The following is a 27,280-nucleotide window of genomic DNA, read 5'->3' on the forward strand; positions in this document are numbered from 1 at the left end:
ACAATCAGTTACTGTGGAGATTTTTAATCTGTTTCAGGGCCAATCGGGGTGGCAGAATACAACGGACAGAATGTAGATGCAATTTTTCCTTCAGGTAAAAACAAAAACTAAATGTCAGTGTTGACAAAAAAGATTATTCAAGTCATGATTTTAATTTGTAATGACACTTTTTCAGTCAAAAGAACAAAGAGAAAGCACTCAAGGCACTGTTAGTCTGATGGAAGAATGACTATTTCCTTTTCAAAAGTTCTGCTTTTCATTTCCTTTGTTTTAAAAATTTGAATTGTGTATAAAGTAACGTCCCTTCTAGGATGATGAATTAACAGTCAGATGAACCATTTTGTTTTGTTTCTTCAAACAAGAAGAAATGTTTTCACACCTCAGCTCACAGAGAACCGAGAAGCTCCTCTTAAATCCACAAACTAGGGGATAAAATCAGAACAAGGAGGGATAAAGGTTCAAGATTCTCTATCAAAAGTGAATCCAATTCTACAGCTAATTCCCCCCCCCCAGGCTTTCTTTAGAAATTGGTGCCACTTTACACCAATTTTAAGAAAGACATATTTTCCTCTCATCAATGAGTTGTTATTCTACTGGTCTTGAATCTTTCAAGTGATTTGCTGTAATCTGTATTAAGGATAAATAACTAAACAAATTTCAGCCTTCATTTGGCTCTCCTACCAAAATTGAAGCACAGAGCTAAATCACTCTTGCTTTACTTACACAATGGATGCATGCTTCTCCTCTTACAATGTTTTTAACTCCATTGACTTTAGTGGAGTGGCTCCTTATTTACGCCAGTTTAAGGAAAAGGAGAATCAGGCCCATGAGACTTGCATGAGTAAAGCAAACAGAATTTGTTGCTTAGGCTCAATCATGCAAACACTTATCCAGGTGAGTAACTTTACTCCCATGAGCAGAGTCTTATCAAGTTTTGGATGTTTGCACGGTTGGCTCCTGTTGGAGTGTGGGCAACAGAGAGGAAGTGAAAATAATCCAAGAATTGATTTAAACCCATGATTTCTTTATCATGAAGAGTAATACATTAACATCCCTATGTAAAACCCTAGGTGAAAATTATTGCTTACTTTTGCCTTAAACCAGTAACTATACTTATAAAATCAGTTCTAATTCTCAAAAATTTTATCTTCAATAATAACATAAGTAACAATGTCCCAGCATGGCTGACCTAATCTTGTTAACTCTTTCTCTGCTAGATCTGATGTTATGTGAGATGATGTGGTAATGCATTCCATACTGGTGCACGGAATGCAAGCGTTGAAGATACTGTCCCATGGAAGTTGAGAAAGTTAGCCATGTGGTATCTGCATTAAATTATACATTTAGGACATGATCAAAAGCCCAGTGAAGTATCCAATAACTTCAGTGGATGTTGGATTGGGCTCTAAACACACAGGAGCATACAAAAGCCATTAATTTACTACCTTTTCATTTGTAACATTTCTCAGCCATTTCTCACATCTTCACCTCCAAAAAGCTATTTAAGTTCACTCTGGCTAAAAAGGCTTTCATTAAGTTACTAATGCAGAAGGTTCTTTATGTTTTTGTTTTACAAGAACACAGCAAAAGCACAAAAACAGAATGGAAATGTGTAAAACTAAAATTTAAGAATGGATGAAAGAAGTAAAACTTTAGTGAAACAGTAAGTGTGGCCATCATGATCTTTAGAGTTTAAAAATATGAAGTGGACATAAAAGGCACAGATTCTGCCATCCTTATTTATACGATGAGCAGAACCTTACTCCTTTAATAGTCCTATTGAAATCAAATTGTGTAAGAGTAGCAGAATCTAGCTCTGTATCTTTAGTTGTGAAAAACAAAAAATAAATGCTTTAAAAACAAATTCATATTTCACTGTACCTTGTAGGAAATATGGCTTGTGTGTTACAGAACATGAACACCAGTTTCCCATAAGATTTGCTGATACTAGCAAAAACGTTTATGATAGTATGTGATATAGGTGGATGAGAAGATGATGCTCTTTCTTAATCCATTTGCCATACCCCCTCTTCAATTCCCATTTCATTCATAAAACTGGCTTGAAATCTTTCCTCAACAGATAGCCTTTGTCTAAATTTGTTGGTGATACACTGGACAAATGTAAACTTAGATCTTGGGGGGAAAAAATAAAACAAAAGAGTTGTAGACAAGAAATGTTTATTGAAAAATAAAATAAAATGAAAGACAGAAAATGGTTGGAAGCACAGCACATTAAGCTAGGAATTTAAAAACATCTTACATTCTGCCCTAATGGCAGCACAGTTAATAGGGACAAAGGGACGTCTTGCTGCCTGCCGCAACCGGAGGGTATTTTTGCAGACCTGACGGGCAAGTTTTGTCAAACACGTCGTGTGAAGGAAGAAAGCTTGGCGCGTTTTCACCGCAGACTTTGGACTACCAGTGTTACGGACTGGAGTACCCTGCGTAGCCTGGCGTGACATATGAGTTCTAATACGGGGATCCTGTAAAAAATCATAAAATACATACAACTAAAATGCAACAAAAACAACCACAACAGTCTCAAACAGCTACCAAAAATCCCATTACCAATGGTGAACTATAACAAAAGACATCTAAAATTCTTTAGTAAAATGACCGAAATTGAAAGAGAAATGAAGAAATTAGCATATTTTCCTATAAAATTGAAGAAGAAACATTGTAGGTCATTTCCCTTAAATTTACGCATCAGAAATAACCACGCAGAATTCACCCAAAGTTTGGAGAAGTCCAGAGGACTAACCATAGGAATATATAATGCCATATAAAAAGATCTGAGTTTTGGCATTTTATAGATACCAACACCATTTGATTGATGAGGTGATACTGGTCACCCACCAGAAATGCATGAAGGACATTTTTTTATTTAGGACCCCTGTCACGAGGAAAGTTGAAGGGTGAAATTCACCTCTGCAGAAAGACAGCTCAGGGCCTATGCACCACTCATTAAAGACTTCAAAATTAGACTTCAGTAATGCATAAATCTTGTGCTGGATCTCTGCTGAGATGTGACTTTCACTCAGGTTCCACTGAGTACAGTGGGATGGATTTTGCAAGGGAGTAACTTTATACAAAGGAGTAAATGTTTGCTGCCCTGGTCCTTTAGACTGTAAAACATATGGGCCAGTAAAACACTATATCTCACTCTATGCTTTATAAAGCACTGAGCACAGTCAAACCTGAAATAAATATTAATAACTCAATACCACAAAAAGTATAAAATGTTCAGTTTCTCAGCAGAGGCTCAAGAAACATTACATGCCACATTTTAAATCACAGTAACTACTGAGAAATATGTCACACTTATATCAGAAACATTTGCCTACATAATCCTACCTCTGTGGTCTGACAGGGAGATAGTTTCTCTTCTTCTGTCTGAGTTGGCATTTTCAGGCCACCATATTTCTTCCAATAAATCCAGCAAGATGCACACAATCTACACTGCATATTAGGGGGACCCCAAGAATACCACTGATGAGACTGGGTGGCTAAGGATGAGAAAAAAAAATACAGCTGAATTGATGTATGTTGCATTACATATAATAAATTCAAAAAACACTATATGCTATTACTATTCCTCAAAAGCATTATTAAAAGAAGTACTACAAATTTATCAGAGTGAAAAACAGAACTTATTTTAAGGTGATTTAGAGGTCGTATAAAACAATTTTAAATTTTTTTTATGGAAAAATAAATACATTTCCCTATCAGTTTTGAACTTGGGATCCCTAAACGTTAGGAAAAGACTAATTTATTTCTTATATTTTCAATGAAGTAATAGAAAACAATGCCCCTGAACCCAGAAGAGGTCAAAACTTTTGGGTTTTTTATGTATCATACAAAACTACTGTTTATGGACCTGATCCCAGCCCCCATTAAGTCTACTTTTGAGTAGACCTAAAACTGGCCTAAACAAAGAGCTTTGCACAGAGGAATCTCCCAACTGGAAGACAGTCAACCATATATTTAATTTTGCTTTCTGTATGAAATATTGTTAAAATTGCATTTGGTGTTCGTGATAGAGAGGTGAACAGCGAGGGCACTTTTTATATAAGCTTAGTCACAACTCTAAAGATATATCTCATCTCTTTTTAAGTCCTCAACCTCTTTTGAGCTGAGACCACCATCTGTGCCAAATTTGGTCATATTCTCTCTCATTTGTGCCAAGTCCTGTGGTGAGGTTTGTATGTAGAAAAGTCCTCTAGGGACCTTCCTAAACTCAGAAAATGCATTCGCACTTGTGACCAAAGTCAGGATTTGAATACAGAGCTCCAAAGATAAAAGATCACTGTATGAACTCCAGCACATTACCTTGATTCCAGCTCCCCATCCATCCAACTATTACAGTTTTTAAATAGGTCATAAACTTGGCCTAAAATATTGAAGTTAATCTATTACAGTGGTGTGGTTCTGATTTAAGAGTTAAATATGCAGCATTTCTCAATTCTATCAAAAAGAAATCAACCGACACTTTGCTTGGAATGTGGTAACAGATTCAACAAATACATCTGTTTTATCAGAGGGTGCACTGGCAAAAAACTGCCCCACAAATGTTCAAATGACATCTGCACTCTTAACATTCACACAAAAAAAATCTTACTTACCATAGCAACTTTCACAAGCCCGGCCTATTAATGAGGTCTGTGTCTGATAAGATGCTCCCATAGCTCCATTCACTGCACCTGGTTTCCCGTTGTTGCTGGATAGTTGATTGGGATTTGGTTTGTTGCTTTAAATAAAATAAAAAATAATCTCTCAGAAAATATTTTAATAACCAGTTAATTAACATGAGCAAGATTTCATTCTGTGTTTCTGTTTCATAAACTGCACCATCTGTAACAAATTCTTCTGAGTAACAAAATTTATTTCTATGTTTCTCGAATAAATTGTTTAGCTTACAGACAAAAACAAGTTTATATAAACAGCTGATGAAAGGCTTTGCAAGACTAAAGTCTAAATGTAAAATGCTGGAACACAGGTCATCACTGAGTTTTACACAGTACATTCAGCTTCCCCCCATCACATGATGCTTTGGAGATATCCCACTGCACAGAAAACAAAGATGTTTTTCTAGAAAACCAAAATCAATCTTCACACATCAAGACAAGGCTGTGCTGAAAAAAATGGTGAATTCTCTACTGGGATAAATGTGTGAAGATTTATAACCTGTAACAGTGATACATTTCACATGACTGCATTCCTGAATTATCAGCAAAAATCTGTTTTTGCTAGCAATGAAAGAGACATAGATCATCAAAGATATTGAGAGCCAAACTTGCTCTCCCAACTGGCTGTAGGAGCCAAAGGAGCAGGGGATGGTAGAGATGGACCTTTTCTTTCTTCCAGTAGCAGAAGGTTCTTTGCTGAGTACCTTTGCTCTTTTCTTTAAACCTTGTGCTGCTTGGGGACTTCCCAATAACTGTAATCTCGAGTGCACAGTGGACCTCTAAAGCACCAGAAAGCACAACATTTGAATATACAGAGGAAACCCTAAAGCAGTACCAAGTTTAAAAAGTGGATTCTAATAGACAGGGTCCAAAAATGACTGGTCTGTGTAAAATAATTTTGGGATGTGGAGTGGGGAGGGAAGTAAACATGGGCTTGTTTGGAGAAGACCAATTTACCACACTAATTTACATAAGAGCAGATGGGGATCTGTTATTATTTTGTTGATGAAAAGGTAGTACATAAGAACTAGGTTGCATTATTATTATCGAACCAGTCTGCCCAGCTTTCATTTTTACATGAGAAAATTTGCATGTAAATGGATAGCCTGGCACAGACCTACGGTTGCCAAAGCAGAAATAAAATTCTCTCTCTTATTCAACGTATTATTGTACTAAGAAAAGGTACAAAACATTCACACAGAAAAAAATATTAATGCATACTCCAAATGCTAAACTCAAAATAAGGAAAATTTAAAAATAAAATTGAAAGCTATTGTTTGTAGGGTATAGCTCTGCTAGTTCCAAGTTATGAGAGAGATAAGATGGGTGAGGTAATACCTTTTATTAAACCAACTTCTGTTCATAAAGAGAGACAAGTTTCCGAGCTACACAGAGCTCTTCTTCAGGTCTGGGAAAGATACTCCCAGTGTCACAGTTGAACACCAGATGGAAAGAATCGCAAAACTCCATATCTGACCTCTCAGCCCTCATTCTCAAAGGAAACCTGCACAGCACTTTCAAAAGACAACCCTAGGAGCTTAAATTCATTACTTTGCTAAACTCTTAAAATCATGGACTCAACAGAGACACTGGTTTTATGTCTCAAAACAACAATCTGTAACTCACTAACCCTCCTTTGTCCTATGACGGCAAAAGGGGGGACTCATGGGTAGGGCACAAAGGGTCAAGTGCCCCTCCAGCAGCCAGACCAGGTGGGGAGAGGAAGGAGCGGGGCCAGAGCCGGAAGGGAAGAGGTGGGGCCAGAGCCTCTTCCAGTCACGCTACCTGGGACGATGCCCAGTGCAGCGCAGTGGCTGACTGGGAGAGTGCCTGGCTGCAGCAGCAGCAGGGTGCCCTCTGCCCAGGCTCAGCTTCTGGGGACAGGAGCCAACTCTGAGCATGCCAGGGAGGGCAGGGAGGTCTCCGGCTTGCTCGGCCGGTGTCCCCAGAAGCTGAGCCTGGGCGGGCCGCAACCAGGCGCTCTCCCAGGCAGTTGCACCGGGCAGCATTCAGGAGAGGCTCCGGGGCCGCAGCCAAACACACCGGGAGAGCCAGCCCAGCGGGAGGAGAGAGTGCCTCCCTCTCTCCCCCCGCCCCCCCAGGGTAACGTGGAATGGGGAGGGGACAGGGAGATTGCAGAGGGCCCGGGCTGGGAGTGGGGTGGGGAGGAGTCATGTGTGGGGGTCATGTGGGGAGGTCACGTGCCCCCCCTTTAACTGGTACCCCCTTTGTGTATCTTCCAAGAGTCGCCGATTCCACCTTGTATTTAGTTATGACATTCTGATTACTTTCCCCGGACCTGGAGAAGAGCTCTGTGTAGCTCAAAAGCTTGTCTCTTTCAGCAACAGAAGTTGGTCCAATAAAAAATATTACCTCCCCACCTTGTCTGAAATAAAAAGGATAGTATTCTAATCAGGAAGTACATTTCTTATGGAGTGAAAGTGTCATTACATGAGCTTATACCAATTAAGTCAAAGGGAAGATTCTACCCTTAACTACATTTGTTGGGAGGAGCAAAAAAATCCAACCTTTTATTAGTTTAAAGTAAATTCGCTGAGATTAAGGGAATTATGCAACGAAATTTAGGGCCTGGTTTAGTAGTTCTTAGTTCAAGCAATATTCCCATTGATTTCAACACATGCTTTTCCTGAGTAAAGACTGAAGGATTAGGCCATAAACCAGCATTAGTGTGTTGGATCTCTCACACCCTCTCAGCACCAAACTACTACTGAAGTCACTGTAAAGAGCTTAGAGTGGTGGGATCTGGCAACAACCTCCCATGTACTAGGAGAGCTATACGGGACCAGCATATCCCACAAACCAGGCAACAGTACTACAGCTATCTCATATTTATCCACTTTGGTGTTCCTCTAGCTTCCTCTGATGCACTGGTTACTGGCCACTGTCAGAAATGGGATACTGGACTAAACCAATCCTATGTCTGATCCAGTATGACAGTTCCCATGTGGGAACACTGCCTACTTTCCCTTAGGGTCAATACTCACCTGCAGTGCAAAAGGGCTCAAAGCCACACATCCAAGGTGTAACCTACACCTCTCTGTATTGACTTCAGTAAACATGCTGCAAGGATGTTGAATGTGAAAGCATTATGTAAGTGCTAATTATTATTTTTATTATTTATCTGCCACAATCACCACATAGGTAAAATAATTGCGCTAAGAATACTAACTGTTGATGATTGCACACTCGTATGATTATTCCCAGAATACTGTTCTGACTTTAGGATGTCACAAATTATCCATCATCCAAAATTATTAACATCATTTTTAAAAATTTTTATTTTATTAGTACTGGTTTGGGCTTTAAATAACACTCACTGAGACATTTTCAAAAGGTTGGATTCATTAAAAGCTAAAATCTATTGTAGTCTATCCACTGCCTTCTACTATTAAATCTGTCTGGGAAGAGAGTTTGCATGAAAGACACTATATAAAATGAAATTGTACTGTATGTAGTTTACACAGGACTCTACATAGGTCACACTTTTTTCTGGTATTCTGTTCTCTGCACATGTGCAGAATTACCATTTATGTCAATAGGAAATCCATACACATATGGAAAGTAGAACATAGTGGTGCAGAGCTTAAAGGAGAATTTTGCCCCTAATCCTTGCTAGTCCCATAACCCTGAGGAAATCATTAATGTGAAAGACATGGATTATTGCTCATTCCCATAAACCACATGTTTACAAAATAAGATCTTTAGCATTACATTTATCCCCAAAGCTAAATAACTAAAAACATTATGAGGACAAACCACAAAAATAAACCATAGCCTTATCATTTAAGGTCATAATGTGTTTCTTCTCATATCACTTAATTGGTTTAAGAATATACTGTAAACTATAATTGTAAGGTAAAAGTATCTGGTTTAACAAACAATTGCTTAGACTTGGAAATGTTGCATTTATTCATATATATAACTGCAATCCAGAGAGATTCTAAAGAGATTACTTGGCAAAATCTGCTTTATAAATGGCAACAAGGGCACATTATGTATATTACCCATCCACACTGCATTTTAACCAGCCTAGTTCTCTTTGGTTTTACTTCTAGTTATCTTATTCAAGGAAAATGGTGGACAAGAACAAAGGGATGAATTAAATACAAGGGCCTCACAAAGAGAGCATCATCATCAGTCCTTGCCTTAATCATGCTGGGTGTGTTACAGGGATCCACAATCAAAATCATGTTAATAATAAGCCACAGGAGGATCAAAATCTTAGTATCTATCAAGTTACTGTAATATATTTGTTTTATCTAGCACATCTTACATATATACAGAGCATTATCAAGTCAGGTCCATTGTCGTTCATTTTTACTGGTGTTCTGACAATGGGATGTGCATTTTTTATCTATACATTATGTCTCTTCAATCAAAGTGACAAAGTATAAACATTTGCTATACTTACTAGGTTGGGATGTACACTTGTTTCAATTTACTTTCTGCTTCAGCTGCCTTCAGACGTTTCTAATTGAAAAGACAATGCATTTTTAATACACTATTAATTTTTGATCACTGCAAACAAAATATTTAAAGACAACTTCCACTTAGCTTTTGTGAGATCACAAAGGCCTTGAAATTAATTGTAGACCCTAATAACTCAAAACAAACATCACTGCAATTCTTTACTAGTTTTAATGCATAGTATAGTCCACTCAATAAAAAATTCACAAACACCAACAAAAGTATTACAGCACATCTAATTTTACAATACTGAAAAGAGAGCGAGAGAGTGCGTGCACGCACGCAACAGCCAGGAGTTAGCATTCACTTTATAAAATACATCATTCTAGCTCACCTTAGTAGGAGAATATGGGTATGACTACACTACAGAGACAATATCAGCATAGCTACATCACCATAGCTATGCTGGCATAACCCTATATAGCATAGATGCAGCCTACACTGACAGAAGGGGCTTTTCCATTGGTGCAGGAAGACCTCTTCCCCGAACAATGGTACCTACGTCAACGGAAGCATTTTTTTGTCGACAAAGCTGTGTCTATGCTGGGGGTTAGATCAGCATAGATATGTTGGTCTGGAGTGTGTGTTTTTCATGCCCTGGCTGACGTAGTAATTCGACCTAACTTTTAAAGTACACACCAAGCCTAAGAGAAGTACAGAAGAGTACAGGAAATGGAAAATAATGATGAGTGCATGATGAAACTACACATCTACAGTATTTTTGATTGAGCATGTGTTTGTTCAATCAAGGCCAAGGCTACGATTTTCAATTAAGCCTGTGGGAGTTAAGCACCTAACTTCTTTAGACTCTTTTGAATACTCCAGCCCAAGAACATAACAGCAGCATGGCAACTTTGTTACTGCTAAAATATTCTGTTGAATTTACTTGGTTATGATTTTGTTTATATTTGCTACCAACATAACTCTCTTAAACTTAGGAATGTGTTGTATACTCAAACTAGCAGTCATCATTTTTTTAGGACTATTTTGCTTATCTTCATAGACATACAGCCAAGACAAAAGCTGTTCATGGGGCATGTTGGAAAATAAATAATCTCTGATGCTATGAGATTTATATTGTAAAAGAAACCCCAGAAAATAATATGATTTATTACTGAAAATTCCACAATATTGTGATACAAGACAGCACAACTAAGGCATGGAATCTTGGAAGTTAACAAAAAATACTTTGTTTTTCCACTCTGCTAAAAGAGCATATTTTGGAAATCACCAATTAAATTACACTACATATTGGGTGAAATTCTGGCTTCACAGCAATGAGAGTTTTGACATTGACTTCAATGAGGGATTTCATTTGCCTTGTTTTTACTGTGTGATATCACCATATATGGAGAGGTTTAAGACTTTGGCTTTGTTCCTCATAATACATGCAAACAAACATTGCACATGACATCATAATGCAATACCTGATATAAAATTGTGAATGTGACAAGTACTAAACCCTTTGGTACCATAATAGTCTCTATTTTTTGATCAATCAAGATATAAATGCACATGCATACAACTGCAAAAAAACACACAGGACACCAATCACAATAGCAGCCAACTGGTGTTTTTAGAGTAAATAAAGTTCACAAGGGAAACATCCCAGGTAGTGTGAGAAATAGCAGTTTTCGAAATGGTAGGATGAAAGAGTAATTATTGCAGTACCCTAGCCTGCAGTTGAAGTATCCAGTGACTTGCACTATGTCAATGAAAGGATTCAATGAAATCCTTTGTCTACATATATTACACGTATACATTTAATATCAGAGATTCAAACATATAAAAAGTACTTAGCTCGGGGGTGGGCAAACTTTTTTCCCCGAGGGCCACATCTGGGTATGGAAATTGTATGGTGGGCCATGAATGCTCACGAAATTGGGAGTTGGGGTGCGGGAGCAGCTGAGGGCTCTGGCTGGGTGTGCGGGCTCTGGGGTTGGGCTGGGGATGAGGGGTTGGAGTGCAGGAGAGTGCTCCAGGCTGGGACGAGGGGTTTGGAGGGCGAGAGGGGGAATCAGGGATGGAGCAGGGGGTTGGGACACAGGAGAGGGTCAGGAGTGCAGGCTCGGGGCGGCGCTTACCTCAAGCAGCTCCCAGAAGCAGTGGCATGGCCCCCCTCCAGTTCCTAAATGTCTGGAGGGCCGGATGTGACCCTCGAGCTATAGTTTGCCCACCCCTGACCTAGTTGCTCCTACAACATCTATAAAAAACAAGTTTATAAAAGAAGAGAGTCTGTTTCTTTTTAAAACTGCCAATTAAATTTCTACAGGAGATGGCAAAAAAATGACAACATTTGCAAAAGCTCTTTATAAGGAGCCAAAAAAGTGGTCATTAAAGAAGCAGTGTGTCTACTTGAGCTTTGCAAAAATCATGCCAGCCGAGCAAATCCGTTCTGTAATTTGAACAAAGGACCATGATTCCAATTTTCTATAAAGGGCTCCTTGAGGAGACTGCCCCTCCCATCCGAAAAGTTGATCTTCTTGACTTCCTAGATTACTAAGTGCAGGAGGGATCTCTGTCATAACGGCATTTGAAAACCCAGTACAAAACAGGGCACTGCTGACAGGGCCGGCCCTAGACCAAATGTCACTCCAGGCATCTTTGGCCCCTCCCCTCCACTTGTTAAGCTTTTGAATATCTTATTTTTTATTGCATTTGTAGCCCATTTCATGACTTTGATGCACAATTTACCTCGGTCATATAAGATGATAAATTTGCACACCAAGATCTACATGAAAAAAAAAAAAAAAAAATTCCTCTAAGTTTATAGAAACTTTTTAATTTTAAGAATAACTGAAATGTACGGATATCAAGAAATTGAACTGTGCACCAACACTGGGTGGACCAATATTAAATAGCGTTACAGTAGGTGACGGACTTAGAACCTTAACCTTAGTTCTTTAGTTCAAAAGGTCGCTTTTCTCGCCTTTGCCTTCACAAACTGAACAGAAGCTTGGCGCCCTCCACTCCAGGTGGTTGCTTGAGTTGCCCGCTCCTAAATCCGGCCCTGACTGCTGATACCAGGTGTGCCCTGTGGCTCACTTCCACACTACTTCTGCAAGGTCCTTATGGAGTGGGAAACAAACTTTGGAGGAGGGGTTCTATGGAGACTGAAACAGCCTCTTCCTCAGGTCTTTCTGCTTATGGGTGACAGTCTTAGACACATCCAGGACTTCAGATATTGCTGCTCCATGGGAGCCAGAGATCTCATTTGCAAACACACTGACTTGCTCTTGCAATTGGGGAGGGCCTTCCCCCCTCAAGGAAGCACTCCTCCTACTCCTAGCTCTCCCGGACTGTGGAGGGCACTGAGACACCCAAGGCAGTGCCCTGGGATATCCTTCCAGGAGGAAGACCTCGCTGTGCCCAGGGAAGGGGGGTAGCAGGAATTGGGCCCCATCTACCTGAAAGATCTCTTGTGGTGAAAGGACGTACAAGCTCTGTTGCTCAACCATGAAACCCTGTGGCTTCTGGGGGAGAGAAAAAGTACTCTCCCCATACCAGGTAAGGGGTTAGGAAAGAGCAGGGTGAAGCTGGCCTGGGGGTGGGGACTCCCTCCTCCCTCATACCTTATTGTGTTCTTCTACAGATCTCTGCCTTGGCCCTGACACCCATATTAGACTGGCCAATGTCTTCCTAGATAAGTTTGGGGGAAAGGAGGGTCTTCTTTTGGAGTCACTTCTCAGGAGGAAGGTTTCAAGAGGCAGGCTGTACACAAAGGCCCTGACACCATTGGCACCAGCTTATTTTATAGATGCGGCAGTGTTTGGTATGATTCTGAAGGAACTGCCTCAATCACTAAGGTACTGCACTTCAGCCAGGACCCTACTAAGTACTGTAACACAGATGTAGCTTGCAGAAAGCGTGTAGGCTGCAGAGAAGAAGGGATGTACTAGGAGCAAAGTGCTTAGCAAAAGCTAGACCAGAGCCGAGGAGCAGCAGCCCAGTTTCATACTTGGGGTGCACCTTGCAAAAATGGATCCTTACCCAACAATACTTATAGTCTAACTTTCCAGCTGATGTGGCAGTAAGTTAATGTGCTGTGATGAAATGGGGACCCAACATATGGGAACCATGGAAAAGGCCTCCAGCAGTGACAATCAGGTAAATGAGTGGCCTTGAGCGGTAACTGGGAAAATCTTTCAATAAACAAAGTATCTTCACTGTCACTGCAAACTACTGTTCAGAGGGAGCATATAAACAGGGCTCATGTATTCCACAATTTTGCAGCATTCAGCCCTTGCTGCAGAATTACACTCCTAAAATCATGTCTTTCATTAAATAAATGCTCATTCCTTATGGTGCCTGAAATAATCTGCATAATGTAAGCACAGTATAACTGCCTAGGTTGGCACAGCCTGGAAAAATAGCTCTGAAGGTGTGAACTGCCCCATTCATCTTAGTCAGGGCCATCTGGATTCCACAACTGTGGTATTTGGCATTTTTCTAAGATACCAGATAATCCAGCATTTTTGCCGTTTTCCTGCAGTCAAACATACAACATTTTGTTTCATATCTCGCAGTCCAACCGTTTCCACCCATCAGCTGCCTCTTGCTTTCCAGCTTTCCCTACAAAACCAAGTTAATTGGATTGCGATGTCTATTCCCTGCACTGGTCTACGGAGACAGGCAGCAGGAGTTTGGTGAAGCATGGCTGAAGTCCACCTTGCAGCCACAGGGCAGTGGGAGCCAAAACGTTGGGTAGGCTGGAGAACAGGCTGAGGCTCAAAGAGCCATGGACATGAGTTTCTGATGCCTGCTACAAGTTCCCCCCATCCCTTGCAAAAAAGCTAGAGCCGCCCCTGCTGAGAACAGACTTTAATGGGGTAAAGATTTCACCCACAATCTTTTACTCTTGATAAATAAATGTCATCCCTTCCCAGAAGCATATGCTCTGAACATCACTTCTCTAAGGAATGTGCTGTCCCACAATTTAAGTAAATGTGTAGCAATACCCAGTTTTTAACAAAACAAGAAATAAAACAACAGATTATATGCCTGTCTCATTTAACATAATAAATTAGCAATTCCTGTAGGTCAAACATTCTCTACAGTAAATAAAATGTTTAGTTTTGCAGAAAGAACAATATAGGCCTAAGGGCATGTCTACACTGCTATGAAGTTTGGACTACAGGGGGTGTGAATAGCAGTGCACAATGAAGTGCTGCTCTGTAACTCTCCCATGTGGATGCTGTGGCTGTGAACTAAAGAGGTTCCTAGTGCGCCGTAATGCAGTCCTCTTCAAATAGGACATTCATGCGAAGTAGGAACCTTTAGGTTCGCATACACAACATTCACCCAGAGGAGTTACAGCGCAGCACTTCGGTGCGCACTACTATTCACACCCCAGTAATCTGAACTCAGGGCGGCAGAAACATGCCCTTAGTTCATTTGTGAAGCATCTTTTCTGCTTAAGGCTTAGTCATGATGCCTCCTTACACATGAACCAGAAATTTAAGAGAAAAAACAAATGGGAAAAATCAGAGAATGGACCTACAGTGACTGAGTCCCTTGGCCTCATTCAGTTTCAAAACTGCTCTATCAGGTAGTATTCATGAAAAATACCAGACTGACAGCAACAGTAATTGAAGTGCTAGATTTATCTACTTAACAGGTTCAGTACAGGCAGCAAAGCTTGCCTTACCTATTTCCCTTCACCTTGACTTGGCAGGACCACCTTCTGGAGATGAGGTGGCAGAAGAGTCTCCATGCACATCAAATCATTGCCTTTAGCTGCCAAGCAAGATTATCAATCACAGTAGAACCTTCGAGTTACAAACACCAGAGTTACAAACTGACCAGTCGACCACATACCTAATTTGGAACTAGAACTATGCAATCAGGTAGCAGCAGAGACCAAAAAAAACCCCAAATACAGTACTGTGTTAAGTATAAACGACTAAAACAATCAAGGGAAAGCAGCATTTTGCTTTTTCATAGTAAAGTTTCAAAGCTGTATTAAGTCAATGTTCAGTTGTAAACTTTTGAAAGAACAACCATAACATTTTGTTTAGTGTTACGAACATTTCAGAGTTACGAACAACCTCCATTCCAGAGGTGTGCGTAACTCTGAGGTTCTACTGTAGTGGAACTGTCATGTGGAGACCTCCCCTCTGGACTGAGATGACCTAGCCAATTCACACAGGTGAATAAACAGTCATTGAATAGTAAAGTTTTCAGATGAGAACCAGCCTTCTAAAGCTGAAAGGATCCATATATCTCAACCTGACCCATTCCAAGTCCCCTGGGCTTTCCTCCCCCGCTGAAAAGAATGTTTTGAAGTATGGCTCTTCTCTGAAAATGACTATGCAAAAATAGCATTTTCTTGCTGAACAAATTTTCTCCAGGTGCATATTCAGTTCCTGCTGTTTACTCTGGTGATTCAAAAAATATGTTTTTACTAAATTTTATTCCTTTAAGCACTGCAAAGCCAACTCAATGGCAGGACCAAGTTCTGAACTCACTCACATCTCTCTCATCTTATGGCCTCCATTGGGGTTGCAGAGACTTAAAGGAGGATAGAAATGAGATACAGTGCAGTCACAGATGTAACAGAGAAGCATTTGGCATATAGCATTTCTATTATTGATGATGATGCACGACCCTGAAAGAAGACATCTTGACTATCAGATTCCAGGATGAGAGTGCAGGATTGGGAGTTAGAAGACATATCTTTTGATTAGTTAATTTAACAAATTGGTTCTGGGTGTCATCAAGGGACCATAAAACTAGAACCCTATAATGCCATTTTTATACAATCACTTTTCAGAGTTAGAGCTGCACTTTTGAAACAGTGAATTGTGTAGAAGCACACACACTCAATAAATGGCACACTCTAATTGATATTTGTGGGCAGGCAGGATCTGTTAACCTAATCCCAGTGAACTTCAGGAAAATTCTGCAACATAGCATCTTTCTCAAACACCGTAGAACAAATATTTCCATCCAAGTTTTCTAGCAATGGTAATCAATCACCTGACCAACCTAATAATGTTGATGTGGATTCAATTTTCATTGTGATTCATCCTTACTTTAAAATATTTACTTTTAAGTAACTGTTTTCAATAGAAATAAATCCTCTGATGCACTCATTTTAGCTCCCAAACGTCTTATCGGTACCTGATTCCAGCAAAGCATCAAGTTTTATTTATACTTTCACCTTTCTGATCATTCCAGATCCATCAATGCCCAGCTGAGGACGAAGAAATTTGAAATTCTACACATCTGGCTTGCACATTTAATGACGAATGGCTGGGGTGACTTTTAGTTTGAGGCATATTTACAGCCTCAACTTCCCAACTGGCAAAACCTTTCCACGATAAAAACTTATGGGGCAAAGAAACAGATGAAAGGATGATAAATCTCAAACAATCCGAACATACATGCTGTAGTAGCACAGCAAATGATGATACACCTCCCTCCTCTAACTGCCATATTCTAACAACTGGAAGATGCAGCCATACCATCAACAAACTAGAATTTAGGCTAGAGCAACAGTCTCTCTAATACTCTGCAATGGATTTTGGTAACGCTGCACAGACCTATCTAATAACAACAACAGTTTTATTTTCAGCATCTGTATGCAATATCATTACTAATGTTAAGGGATTAAATTATGGATTTAAATAATTGAATTGTAAAATCACAAATCAAAAGAGAATATTTTATAATATTTTGGAGCAGACAAACCAAAGAATACAGTATGTAAATACACAATGAGGCGAATCCTGCAGTAACCCTATATCCAACATCCCAATGCAGGTACACAAGGTAGGATAAAAAAAAGCAGCATTAATATACTTCTGCTGCATAGTCAGCAAAGAATTCAGGCAGGAGGTCACCACATCCATTGTATGCCACTGAGCTCTTCATGGAATGTGAAGGACCAGGGGGGCTTGGAGGGGGTGGCCAGTTCATCTGGTAAACAACACAGGACCACTGGGACAAAAACACAGAACCAAAGAAAGCCCCATGCTCCGGAGCAGAAGCCACAGCTCAGTAATGCAGAAAACTAAACATATTGAAGATTCCATCCTTCGGACCTGCAACCTGTCTAAGCAGTACAAAAGCTCTTTAATGAAAGCTCTGACTCGCTCAGAATTTGGCCTCATGTATATTCTTTGCTGTTATTTCTGTGCTGTAAAGACAAACCATGACTGAAAGACGTGGCTTCAGTTTTGATACCAGAACTTACGTCCTTTCTCATCAACATATAAAAATCAAAACTACAAAACAACACCCATAACAACTGCTATGGAAGGCGAAATAATTGCACTTCATGAGACTTGTCAGATGAACTAAAGCAGAGTACTGTAGATAGCCTTCTCCCTCCTCTTCAGTGTTGCCTTACATGACTTCACTCTGTAAAATGGCTCATTCAGCCATTTAAAATAAAAGTCTCAAAGGATAATGCATATTATCAAAAATTCAATCAGTTTAGAATTTTCTCTTTTTTAAAAAATGTACAATCTCTCTACTCTGGGCACAAAGCACTTTATTTTAAACATGCAACTGTTTAACCCTGTTAAACACCTTTTAGACTGATAACTAAATCTGGGGAAATGAAACTGCAGCAAAACCAGATCAAACCAACTTAGGTATTTTAAAACCCCCAATCTCAGAAATAGTTTTAGAACAGGTCTTTTTAAAAAGGTAAAGGAATATGCAAGTGTCTAGAAAATACTATTTGTAAATAATTTTTGTACAAGTCCATTGTTTTAAGAGGATTACAGAATATTACAGGTCCATTCAGACTGAAATAGCCATACAATTACCTGTTGTACGTATCTGTCAGTAGTTTTCCACATGTAATAATATTCAACTATGCTAGTCAGCGACTTCCAAGGAAGCTGAAAAACATTTGGCATGAATTAAATAAAATCAAAGTGTGTCAGGAAATTTAAATATCCACATCTTATTTAGAAAAGGATGAAGCAAATGTTCTTTGTATGTTATAAAGATTTGGAATTAATGGAAACAAAAATGTTAAACAAAGTAAAACATATATGGGGATGACTATTTTTAAACTACATGCCTAAACCATTGGTTCTATACGGGCAATGCAGAATCCAGTGTAATACCACAGAGGCAGTACATTTCTCTCACTTTTTTATCCGACAGGTAGAGAATAACATAACAATTAGAACAAATCACCTTCACAGGACTGACTGAGAGTCTCACAGGAACTTCACATGTGAAAAATATACCAGCCAGAATATTAGCTCAATGACAATATCACAGAGGTTGCCTGCCCCACTATTGGTAGTAATGCCAGTGCTAATGATAGGGGTGGGCTGTCATGCCATGACCTTCCCCAATTTCTGCCTGAAACCAGGGCTGTGAAAAATGCATCACGGACCATGAAATCTGGTCTCCCCTATGAAATCTGTTCTTTTGTGTACTTTTACCCTACACCCTACAGTATACAGATTTCAAGGGGGAGACTAATGTTTCTCAAACTGCGGGTCCCAACCCAAAAGCAGATTGTGGGGGGTCGTAAGACTATTGGGGGGGGGGGTTGCAGTATTGCCACCTTTACTTCTGCGCTGCCTTCAGAGCTGGACAGCTGGAGAGGGGTGGATGCTGGTTGGCCACCCAGCACTGAAGACAGCGCCGCAGCCAGCAGCAGCACAGAAGTAAAGGTGGCAATACCATACCAGCAGCCACAGAAAGTCCTGCAGCCAGGAGAGATTCCTGGAAGTGGGTCTGAGCTGGCCCTGGGAGTGGCCCCTGCAGGGGAAGAAGTCCAGTCCCTCACCAGCTTGGCCAGGACCAGCAGCTGGAGCCCGGCGTATGCTAGGATCCCTCAGCCAGGGTGCCCAAAGTCCTGCCCCTCCATGGCTCCAGGCCCAAAACTCCAGTGCTCGGGGGTTAAAGAGGCCTTGGGCTGGCTGTGGGTGGGTGGGAGGTGGAGGATGTCCCAGCAATGCAAGGTTTATTTTCTTAAGTGCCCTTTGCCATTTTACAATGTTGGCATAAAGATTAAATCTCCCTTTAAAAACTGACTTGTGTATAAGAGGTTAAGTAAGAGGTTATAATACATAATGAAATCTTAGTACTGTTTCAATTCAACAGTAAGCATCAGATGGTAAAATTTTCATCTCCTACCTCTCCTAATTCCACTGCCCATTTTGACCAACAGTCTTCCAATGTTGGCCATATTTTTATACATATCAGATAATGAAACAAAGCATACATTATTTTGCAATTAATATTTTGTGTGTATGTATAAATACACGTTTCCCTTTTCAACATTCTTCCAGCTTCTCTAGTAAATAAAAAAATAAAAGAAAATAAATTAAAAAAATGCTGTTTTGAGAGAACTCCAAGCAATCCAGGAAGGTGTACAGATTGACCTTATTGGACCAGCTCTGCTGAGCCACCATCCAGTACTTGGGTCCATACCTTCTTGAGACATTACTGACAGAATTTACACATATTACATGATGCAGCCATCAGGCGATGGATTCTCAGAGGGGTTCTACACCACAGTAGTCCCAAAGGGAGAGGGGAGATGCACTCACTCCAGTAAATGTTGATCAGCCCTATCTTCCTATTACTTTAGTGTAGCCAATCCTCGCTTCTCACTGTTATTCGTTCCCTGAGTATGGTCTCTGCTAGTTGCACCCATTTGTTGATACTGGTGGCATCCACATCAACAAAAAGTACATTTCCATAAACCTTACTAATAGTTTTCCATGATGTTGCAACACCAGTATGGACAGCCATTCAGAGCACCCCAGTGGGCAACTGGGTTCACAGGATAACATAGGAAGCCATACCTTTTTTACAGCTCTTATTCTCAACTGAGGAAGCCTGCCTGGCATGCTGAGTGTGAAAACCCTGTATTCCAATTGGCTACCCACATGCCCAACTGACAGGTGACGAGGACTCACTGTTTGTCCAGAAGAGTGTAACCACTTATGGAAAACAATTAGGGAGGCAAGATAAATGTATTTTTCAGTGGCTGCGTCTGCCACAGAAGTTGTAAACAGCTACAGAACTGTATATTTTCATTACCAAATTTTATTATGCATTGATCTCAGGAAAGAAAAATTACCATCTGCAAACAGATGTGTGATGTTTATGTAAGAGGTAGATTGGCAGTGAGGCAGCAATGACACAAGGACATGTAGAGTTGATCTGCGATTTCACCAGCTGCCACAGGGTAAAGATAGAACCCTTGTTAAGCTTGAAAACGCTAAATTTGATTTTTAAATATTTATCTTGGAAATGTACATGCATTTTTAAACCTCAAGTCACAGGTCCATACTGTTAATGATTTAGAACCTTTACATTCTTTTTTAAACCGCTTTTACTTTCACCCAACAAGACATTTGAGAAGCAAGAGTTATAAATCTCTGGGAAAAAAATAGGGTTTACAGTGAAAATGACAACAGACCCTTAAATTATAACAGCACTAGGGAAATCACCACAACGAGTGTCTTAACTCTCGGACCAGGGAAATAGTCATCTTTTGGGGAACACAAGGCTCTGTTCTCTTTCCATTGTACTATCTTGAGGTGTGAAGAAATTCAAATGTACATTCAATCCAGTACAGTTATGTTCATTATAAGTTAAAGGTTCTCAGGAAAACTGGAGAACATCAAGAAATGAGGTCTTGATGAGAAATTGATGAGAAAATAGCAGCCTGACAAATTACTATTCAAAGCCTATATTGGAATGCTATAAAAGTATCAGGAAAAGAAAAATTAAATAGTATACAATTGAGATTTCATGGTCTGTTAAAAAGGTAAGGCAAATTCCTTTACTCTAATTAATTTACCGTTATGAACTTACTTACTAATATTAGTTCTTCAAAAACAACAAGGAGTCTGGTGGCACCTTAAAGACTAACAGATTTATTTGGGCATAAGCTTTCGTGGGTAAAAACCTCACTTCTTCAGATGCATCAAGTTTAGTGCAATATTAGTTCTTGTACACTTTGAATATGTCAAGCACTATGCAATGCTAATTATTACTAACGACTGAACAGTAAATAAGGTTGCAAAATGCATTGCCTCTAAAGAGCCACACAGTATAAGAGTGGCAATTGCAGCTGCCAAGTGATGCAAATCCAGAACTATTCTGAAAGCAGTATACCTTCAAGATGTAATGACTCAAGTGGTCATTACGGCCTTGGCTACACTGGTGCTGTACAGCGCTGCAACTTGCCGCGCTCAGGGGTGTGAAAATGCCCTCCCCTTCCCTCCCCCCCCAGACCACAGCGAGTGCAGCACTGTAAAGCGCCAGTGTAATCAGAGCCTGCAGCGCTGCACACTCGCTCGCAGCGCTGCAAGCTACTCCCCTCAGAGAGGTGGAGTACATACAGCGCTATGAGAGCTCTCTCGCAGCGCTGGCGGCACGACTACATCGCGTGCCGCGGCAGCGCTGTGAATTCCCGAGTGTAGCCAAGGCCTACGTTAATTATGATGCTTTTTGAGTGTCACAACCAATCACTTTTTGTCACACCAGGTAATCAAGAATTACCTATACCATATGATCAGCATGTCTAAGATGACTTCTTAGAACAGAGCTCCAGATTTTCCTTTGATATTAATGTACCTTTATTACATCACCTTTGAGTCAAAATATATAAGCACACAGGGATTCCTAGCCACAGTTCATCAGATAAGTATTACAACCTCTACCCTGATATAACGCTGTCCTCAGGAGCCAAAAAATCTTACCGCGTTATAGGTGAAACCACATTATCGAACTTGCTTTGATCCACCGGAATGCGCAGCCCCGACCCCCCAGAGCACTGCTTTACCACGTTATATCTGAATTCATGTTATATTGGGTCGCATTATATCGGGGTAGAGGTGTACTTTATTTAACATTAAGGATTAAGTCTTGCAACAGATTCTTTTAGAAGAGGACGTCTTTATTTCTAACTCGAGTTTTGTTTGTTTTTTAAAAAGATCTCTCTCCCTTTTTTAAGATTATACTGTTAAAAAAACAGCAAGTCTGACTACACTTTCAGGGAGTGGCTGGTAGTGGTTTGTAGGATGCAGCTATGTGAAAAACCTTACCCAGAGTCCATAAACTTTGAGACCAGGGAATGATGTTCATGAACACATCAAGCTTGAGACTGAGTGGGTTCAAGGTTTGATGGAAACATTCAGCACTTCTAAACTTACTAGTGTAAACATTTTTGTCTACGGTTTTCATTGTTTACCTCTAGCTCTCCTGTGGTTAATAGGTATTTAAGGAATTTTTCTAGTAAGCCTATTAATTTACACTACAAAAGCTGTCCAGGAAATAAGTACAGTTTATAATATTTTTATATATTTTTCTTGTTTTTAACTTCTGAAGACAGTGTATATGAATAACTTTGGAAAAACTTATGAAATCAGTTCCTATATCTTCATATAAAAACAAAAGTCAGAGCCCACTGAATGTCAGAAGCCTTTAAATGACTGAAAGCCTGGAAATATTAGGTGTTAAACATAATTCTCATTATAAATCTAACTGACTAATGCTACACGAATAGCTACGTGAAAGATGTGCTCTTCTAAGGATACTCTAAGGTGACAGGCTGCTTTTCTAAAAGTAGAGAACGTGACAGAGGGTAGGAGGCAATCCCACTCTAACTTCAGAACATATAACTGATCTGTGCTCCTGCCAGGTTTTATTCTCTGAGTCAGTATTAATATGCCTTCAGCTGAGCCCAACAATGATTTTCATTCTCTATTTAGCCTCATTTAAACAAGAACAATGTCTCTTTTGCCTTTTTTCATTCTTTGGTCCCTCTGAAGCATTTTTAAAAGTTTTCAGTAGGCTGTTTTAAATTTCCAGCATTTTGTGCATTATGGATCAGAAGTGATTTCTGCAATGTTCTAATGCATTAATGGGACTGGTCAATTATTTGGGTAAAAACAGAATTTAACTAGTGTAACGCCATATAATTAGACTTGGAAGGATTAGATTTTAATGGTAAATGATGGTAAAAACTGATTTCACTGTACACACAAACTGACTAAAAATTATTTTCATCGATGATAATCAAAACTTACAGATAGATAAAGTAAGAAAAATGCTTCTTGAGAACTTATCAGCGTTTGATTTCAGGATATATCCTTTGTATATTTTGACATGTGATGTTGACAATTTGTGTTTTAACTTTCTGAATCTCAATGTCTACTGCCATAGAATAATCATTGTCTGACCCATAATTTCCCGCAACTGTGAAAATATAAATTAATAAAAGTAAAAAGATGCTTACAAATAAATAGTGATATTATATGTCAAAATAATAAAAATTAAAAATCAAATTCTGCCAAGCCTAAATGAACACTAAATGAATAATGTAGGAAACCCTAACAATAAAGTTTACATTTATTTGGCCACAGTTTACATTAAGGTTCTATTTATAAAGGGTTAATACTGCTTTGGAGGACAGGGTAATAATTCAAAATGATCTGGACAAATTGGAGAAATGGTCTGAGGTAAACAGGATGAAGTTTAACAAAGACAAATGCAAAGTGCTCCACTTAGGAAGAAAAAATCAGTTTCACACATACAGAATGGGAAGAGACTGTCTAGGAAGGAGTACGGCAGAAAGGGATCTAGGGGTTATAGTGGACCACAAGCTAAATATGAGTCAACAGTGTGATGCTCTTGCAAAAAAAGCAAACATGATTCTGGCCTGTATTAACAGGTGTGTTGTGAGCAAGACACGAGAAGTCATTCTTCCGCTCTACTCTGCTCTGGTTAGGCCTCAGCTGGAGTATTGTGTCCAGTTCTGGGCACCGCATTTTAAAAAAGATGTGGAGAAATTGGAAAGGGTCCAGAGAAGAGCAACAAGAATGATTAAAGGTCTTGAGAACATGACCTATGAAGGAAGGCTGAAAGAACTGGGTTTGTTTAGTTTGAAAAAGAGAAGACTGAGAGGGGACATGATAGCAGTTTTCAGGTATCTAAAAGGGTGTCATAAGGAGGAGGGAGAAAACTTGTTCACCTTAGCCTCTAAGGATAGAACCAGAAGCAATGGGTTTAAACTGCAGCAAGGGAGGTCTAGGTTGGACATTAGGAAAAAGTTCCTAACTGTCAGGGTGGTTAAACACTGGAATAAATTGCCTAGGGAGGTTGTGGAATCTCCATCTCTGGAGATATTTAAGAGTAGGTTAGATAGACATTTATCAGGGATGGTCTAGACAGTATTTGGTCCTGCCATGCAGGCAGGGTACTGGACTCGATGACCTCTCGAGGTCCCTTCCAGTCCTAGAATCTATGAATCTATGAATCTATGTTAATAGATGTTTGAGCTATGAGTAGTAGCGTCACAGATGGTTGGTAAGCACATTCGCAGGTGTTATAGACTGTAATAAGCAGCCTATTGAGCTGAACTCTATAACAACTGAGGAACCATGTATTAACACATCTATTAACCATTTATTAACTCTTTAGAAATGGAAACTTAATGCAAAGTGTAACCACGTATTTTTCATTGCCAGTATCACAATAATTTTCTTAAATGTAATTAATTTTAACTTATTAACAGAACTGCTTCTTATATAATGTAATTTTCTGCAGGAGTACGAGCTGAATCCAGTGGACATTTTCTTCCCTGAGAACATCAAAAATCATGTAGCAACACATTCACATCTGTTCAAAAGGCAGCTCTTCAGAGACACAATATTCTTTTCTTCTTGTCAATAGTCACTTATATTTATTTTAGAACTGTGAAAGTGACCTGACAACACTGAAGTCTTCTTTCCATGTACTGCACTGGAAGTGGAAGTACAAGCTTCCTCACACCACCCCACATGCCTGTTTTGGAGGGGCTTCAAGCAAAGCTGGATAAATAACTGATTTTTCGGTTTGGTGGCCAAACCAGAAAAAAAGTTGTGTTTGGGTGAGAAATACATTTTATTTGATACAAAATTAAACATTTCATTTTTGGGTGTTTTTTATCTTCCTTCCTTCCCCATCACTTTTTTTTTTTTTTTTTTTTTTTTTTTTAAAGGGAAAGCTAAATTTCAAAATGAAATGTCATTTCAAAACAAAGAGTCAAAAATGTTTCAGCTTTTTGGGAATTTTTTCCCCCACTCTTTTCCCAGTCAAAAATACTTGCCAAATTCAACCTGAATTCATGAACCATTTTGGGCTAATAAGCTATTTGAAAAAAATTGCCCAGATCTAACTCAAACATCATGTACACGTAATACTTGGTCTCCTTGAAGAGACTGCTAATAAAGGTTCAAGCTGGTAAAAAATATGATGAGGGAGCAAAGAACTGAATGAACTGAGATCTCATAACAGAGACTTAAGGACAGTGAAACCTGCATGGGCAAAGGCAGCTTATTCATATGCTTCAGTTATAACTAAATTATAGGGCTGTCAAGCAATTAAAAACATTAATCGCGATTAATCATACTGTTTTACAATAATAGAATACCATTTATTATTGGATGTTTTCTACATTTTCAAATATATTGATTTCAATTACAACACAGAATACAAAGTGTACAGTGCTCACCTATATATTTATTTTTGATTGCAAGTATTTGCATTGTAAAAAAACCAAAAGAAATAGTATTTTTCAGTTCATCTAATACAGTAACTCCTCACTTAACACTGTAGTTATGTTCCTGAAAAATGCAACTTTAAGCGAAACGATGTTAAATGAATCCAATTTCCCCATAAGAATTAATGTAAAGGGGGTTAGGTTCCAGGGAATTTTTTTTCACCAGACAGAAGACATATATATATATATATATAGACACACACACACACACACACACACAGTATAAGTTTTAAACAAATAATTTAATACTGGTACACAGTGATGATGATTGTGAAGCTTGGTTGAGGTGGAGGAGTCAGAGGGTGGGATATTTTCCAGGGAATGCCTTACTGGTAAATGATGAACTAGCAATTGGCTGAGCCCTCAAGGGTTAACTGTCACAGTCTACAAGGCAGCAGGACTGGAGGGAGGGGAGAGAGCATCGCAGACAGAGACACACACTGTGTGTGTGTGAGAGAGAGATGCGCATTTCCACTTTAAGTACACTGCCTTGTTAATTAGATCAGCTTGATGAGACCACAGCTGCTGCTGCCTGGAAGCTCCCTCTGTCATGTGTCCCCCCTGCTCTATGGAAGATGGGGTAAGTGGGATGCAGGAGCAGGGGGACACCCTGACATTAGCCCCCCTTTTTCTCCCCTCCCCGCGCACAGCAAGCAGGAATCTCTGGGAGCTGCTCCAAGGCAGAGGGCAGGAGCAGCACATGGCAGTGGAGGGAGGGAGAGCTGCAACTGATAGCCTGCTGGGCAGCTGCTGCACACCGAACTTAGGAGAGCAGGGAGCTGACAGGGGGAGCTAATAGGGGGGCTGCCGGTTCACCCTGGTTCCAAGCCCCCACCAGCTAGCTTGTTTTGTTTTTAAGTGCAGTTATGTAACCAAAAAAAAAAAAAAAACCCTACATTTGTAAGTTGCACTTTCATGACAATGAGATTGCACTACAGTACTTGTATGAGGTGAACTGAAAAACATTATTTCTTTTGTTTATCATTTTTACAATGCAAAAATGTGTAATAAAAATAATATACTCTTTGATTTGAATTACAACACAGAATACAATATATATGAAAATGTAGAAAAACATCCAAAATATTTAATAAAATTCAATTGGTATTCTATTGTTTTACAGTGTGATTAAAACTGTGATTAACTGCAATTAAGTTTTTAATTGCGATTAATTTTTTTTTAGTTAATCGCATGAGTTAACTGCAATTAGTTAACAGCCCTACTAAATTCCTTTGTTTTGCGTGTATCTTAACCTTTTCGCAGCCACAATCCAACATGACTAACCCGTGGTAGATGAGGGTCTATCCCCCCTGCCCAAAAAAGGAAAGAGTTGCAAGCAAATTATCAATCACTCAGGCAGTCAGTGACTGGTATCAACTCCACCCCATTACACTGCATTAGGACACAGCAAATGAAAAGCTTTGCTGTCCAAAACTGCAATACTTCAGAAGCAGACATAGCAGAGTTGGGAGTGATGAGTGTTTCCTTCACCCTTCAGAAGTACCAAATGCCTAATGTAACATAATATCTTAATATAGAGCATTTTTAAAAGCTGAATAAGGATTTCCCTCAC

The 27,280-nt window shown here is 39.5% G+C and overlaps 1 protein-coding gene across 2 annotated transcripts in view; it reads right to left on the bottom strand.

Annotated features, from left to right (window-relative positions):
- MTA3 (metastasis associated 1 family member 3) overlaps positions 1–27,280 on the bottom strand; it is a 178,404-nt gene that overhangs the window by 38,368 nt on the left and 112,756 nt on the right. For both annotated transcript variants that reach the window (XM_034764471.1, XM_034764470.1), the window contains exons 10-14: positions 17,951–18,025; positions 9,118–9,176; positions 4,623–4,747; positions 3,355–3,506; positions 2,261–2,483 (exon numbers count right to left, since the gene is read on the bottom strand). In XM_034764471.1, coding sequence (XP_034620362.1) covers positions 2,261–2,483; positions 3,355–3,506; positions 4,623–4,747; positions 9,118–9,176; positions 17,951–18,025 — 634 coding nt within the window. The remainder of the gene's footprint in view (positions 1–2,260; positions 2,484–3,354; positions 3,507–4,622; positions 4,748–9,117; positions 9,177–17,950; positions 18,026–27,280) is intronic.

This window comes from Trachemys scripta, chromosome 3 (assembly GCF_013100865.1).
Source record: "Trachemys scripta elegans isolate TJP31775 chromosome 3, CAS_Tse_1.0, whole genome shotgun sequence".
Classification (NCBI taxonomy): domain Eukaryota; kingdom Metazoa; phylum Chordata; order Testudines; family Emydidae; genus Trachemys; species Trachemys scripta.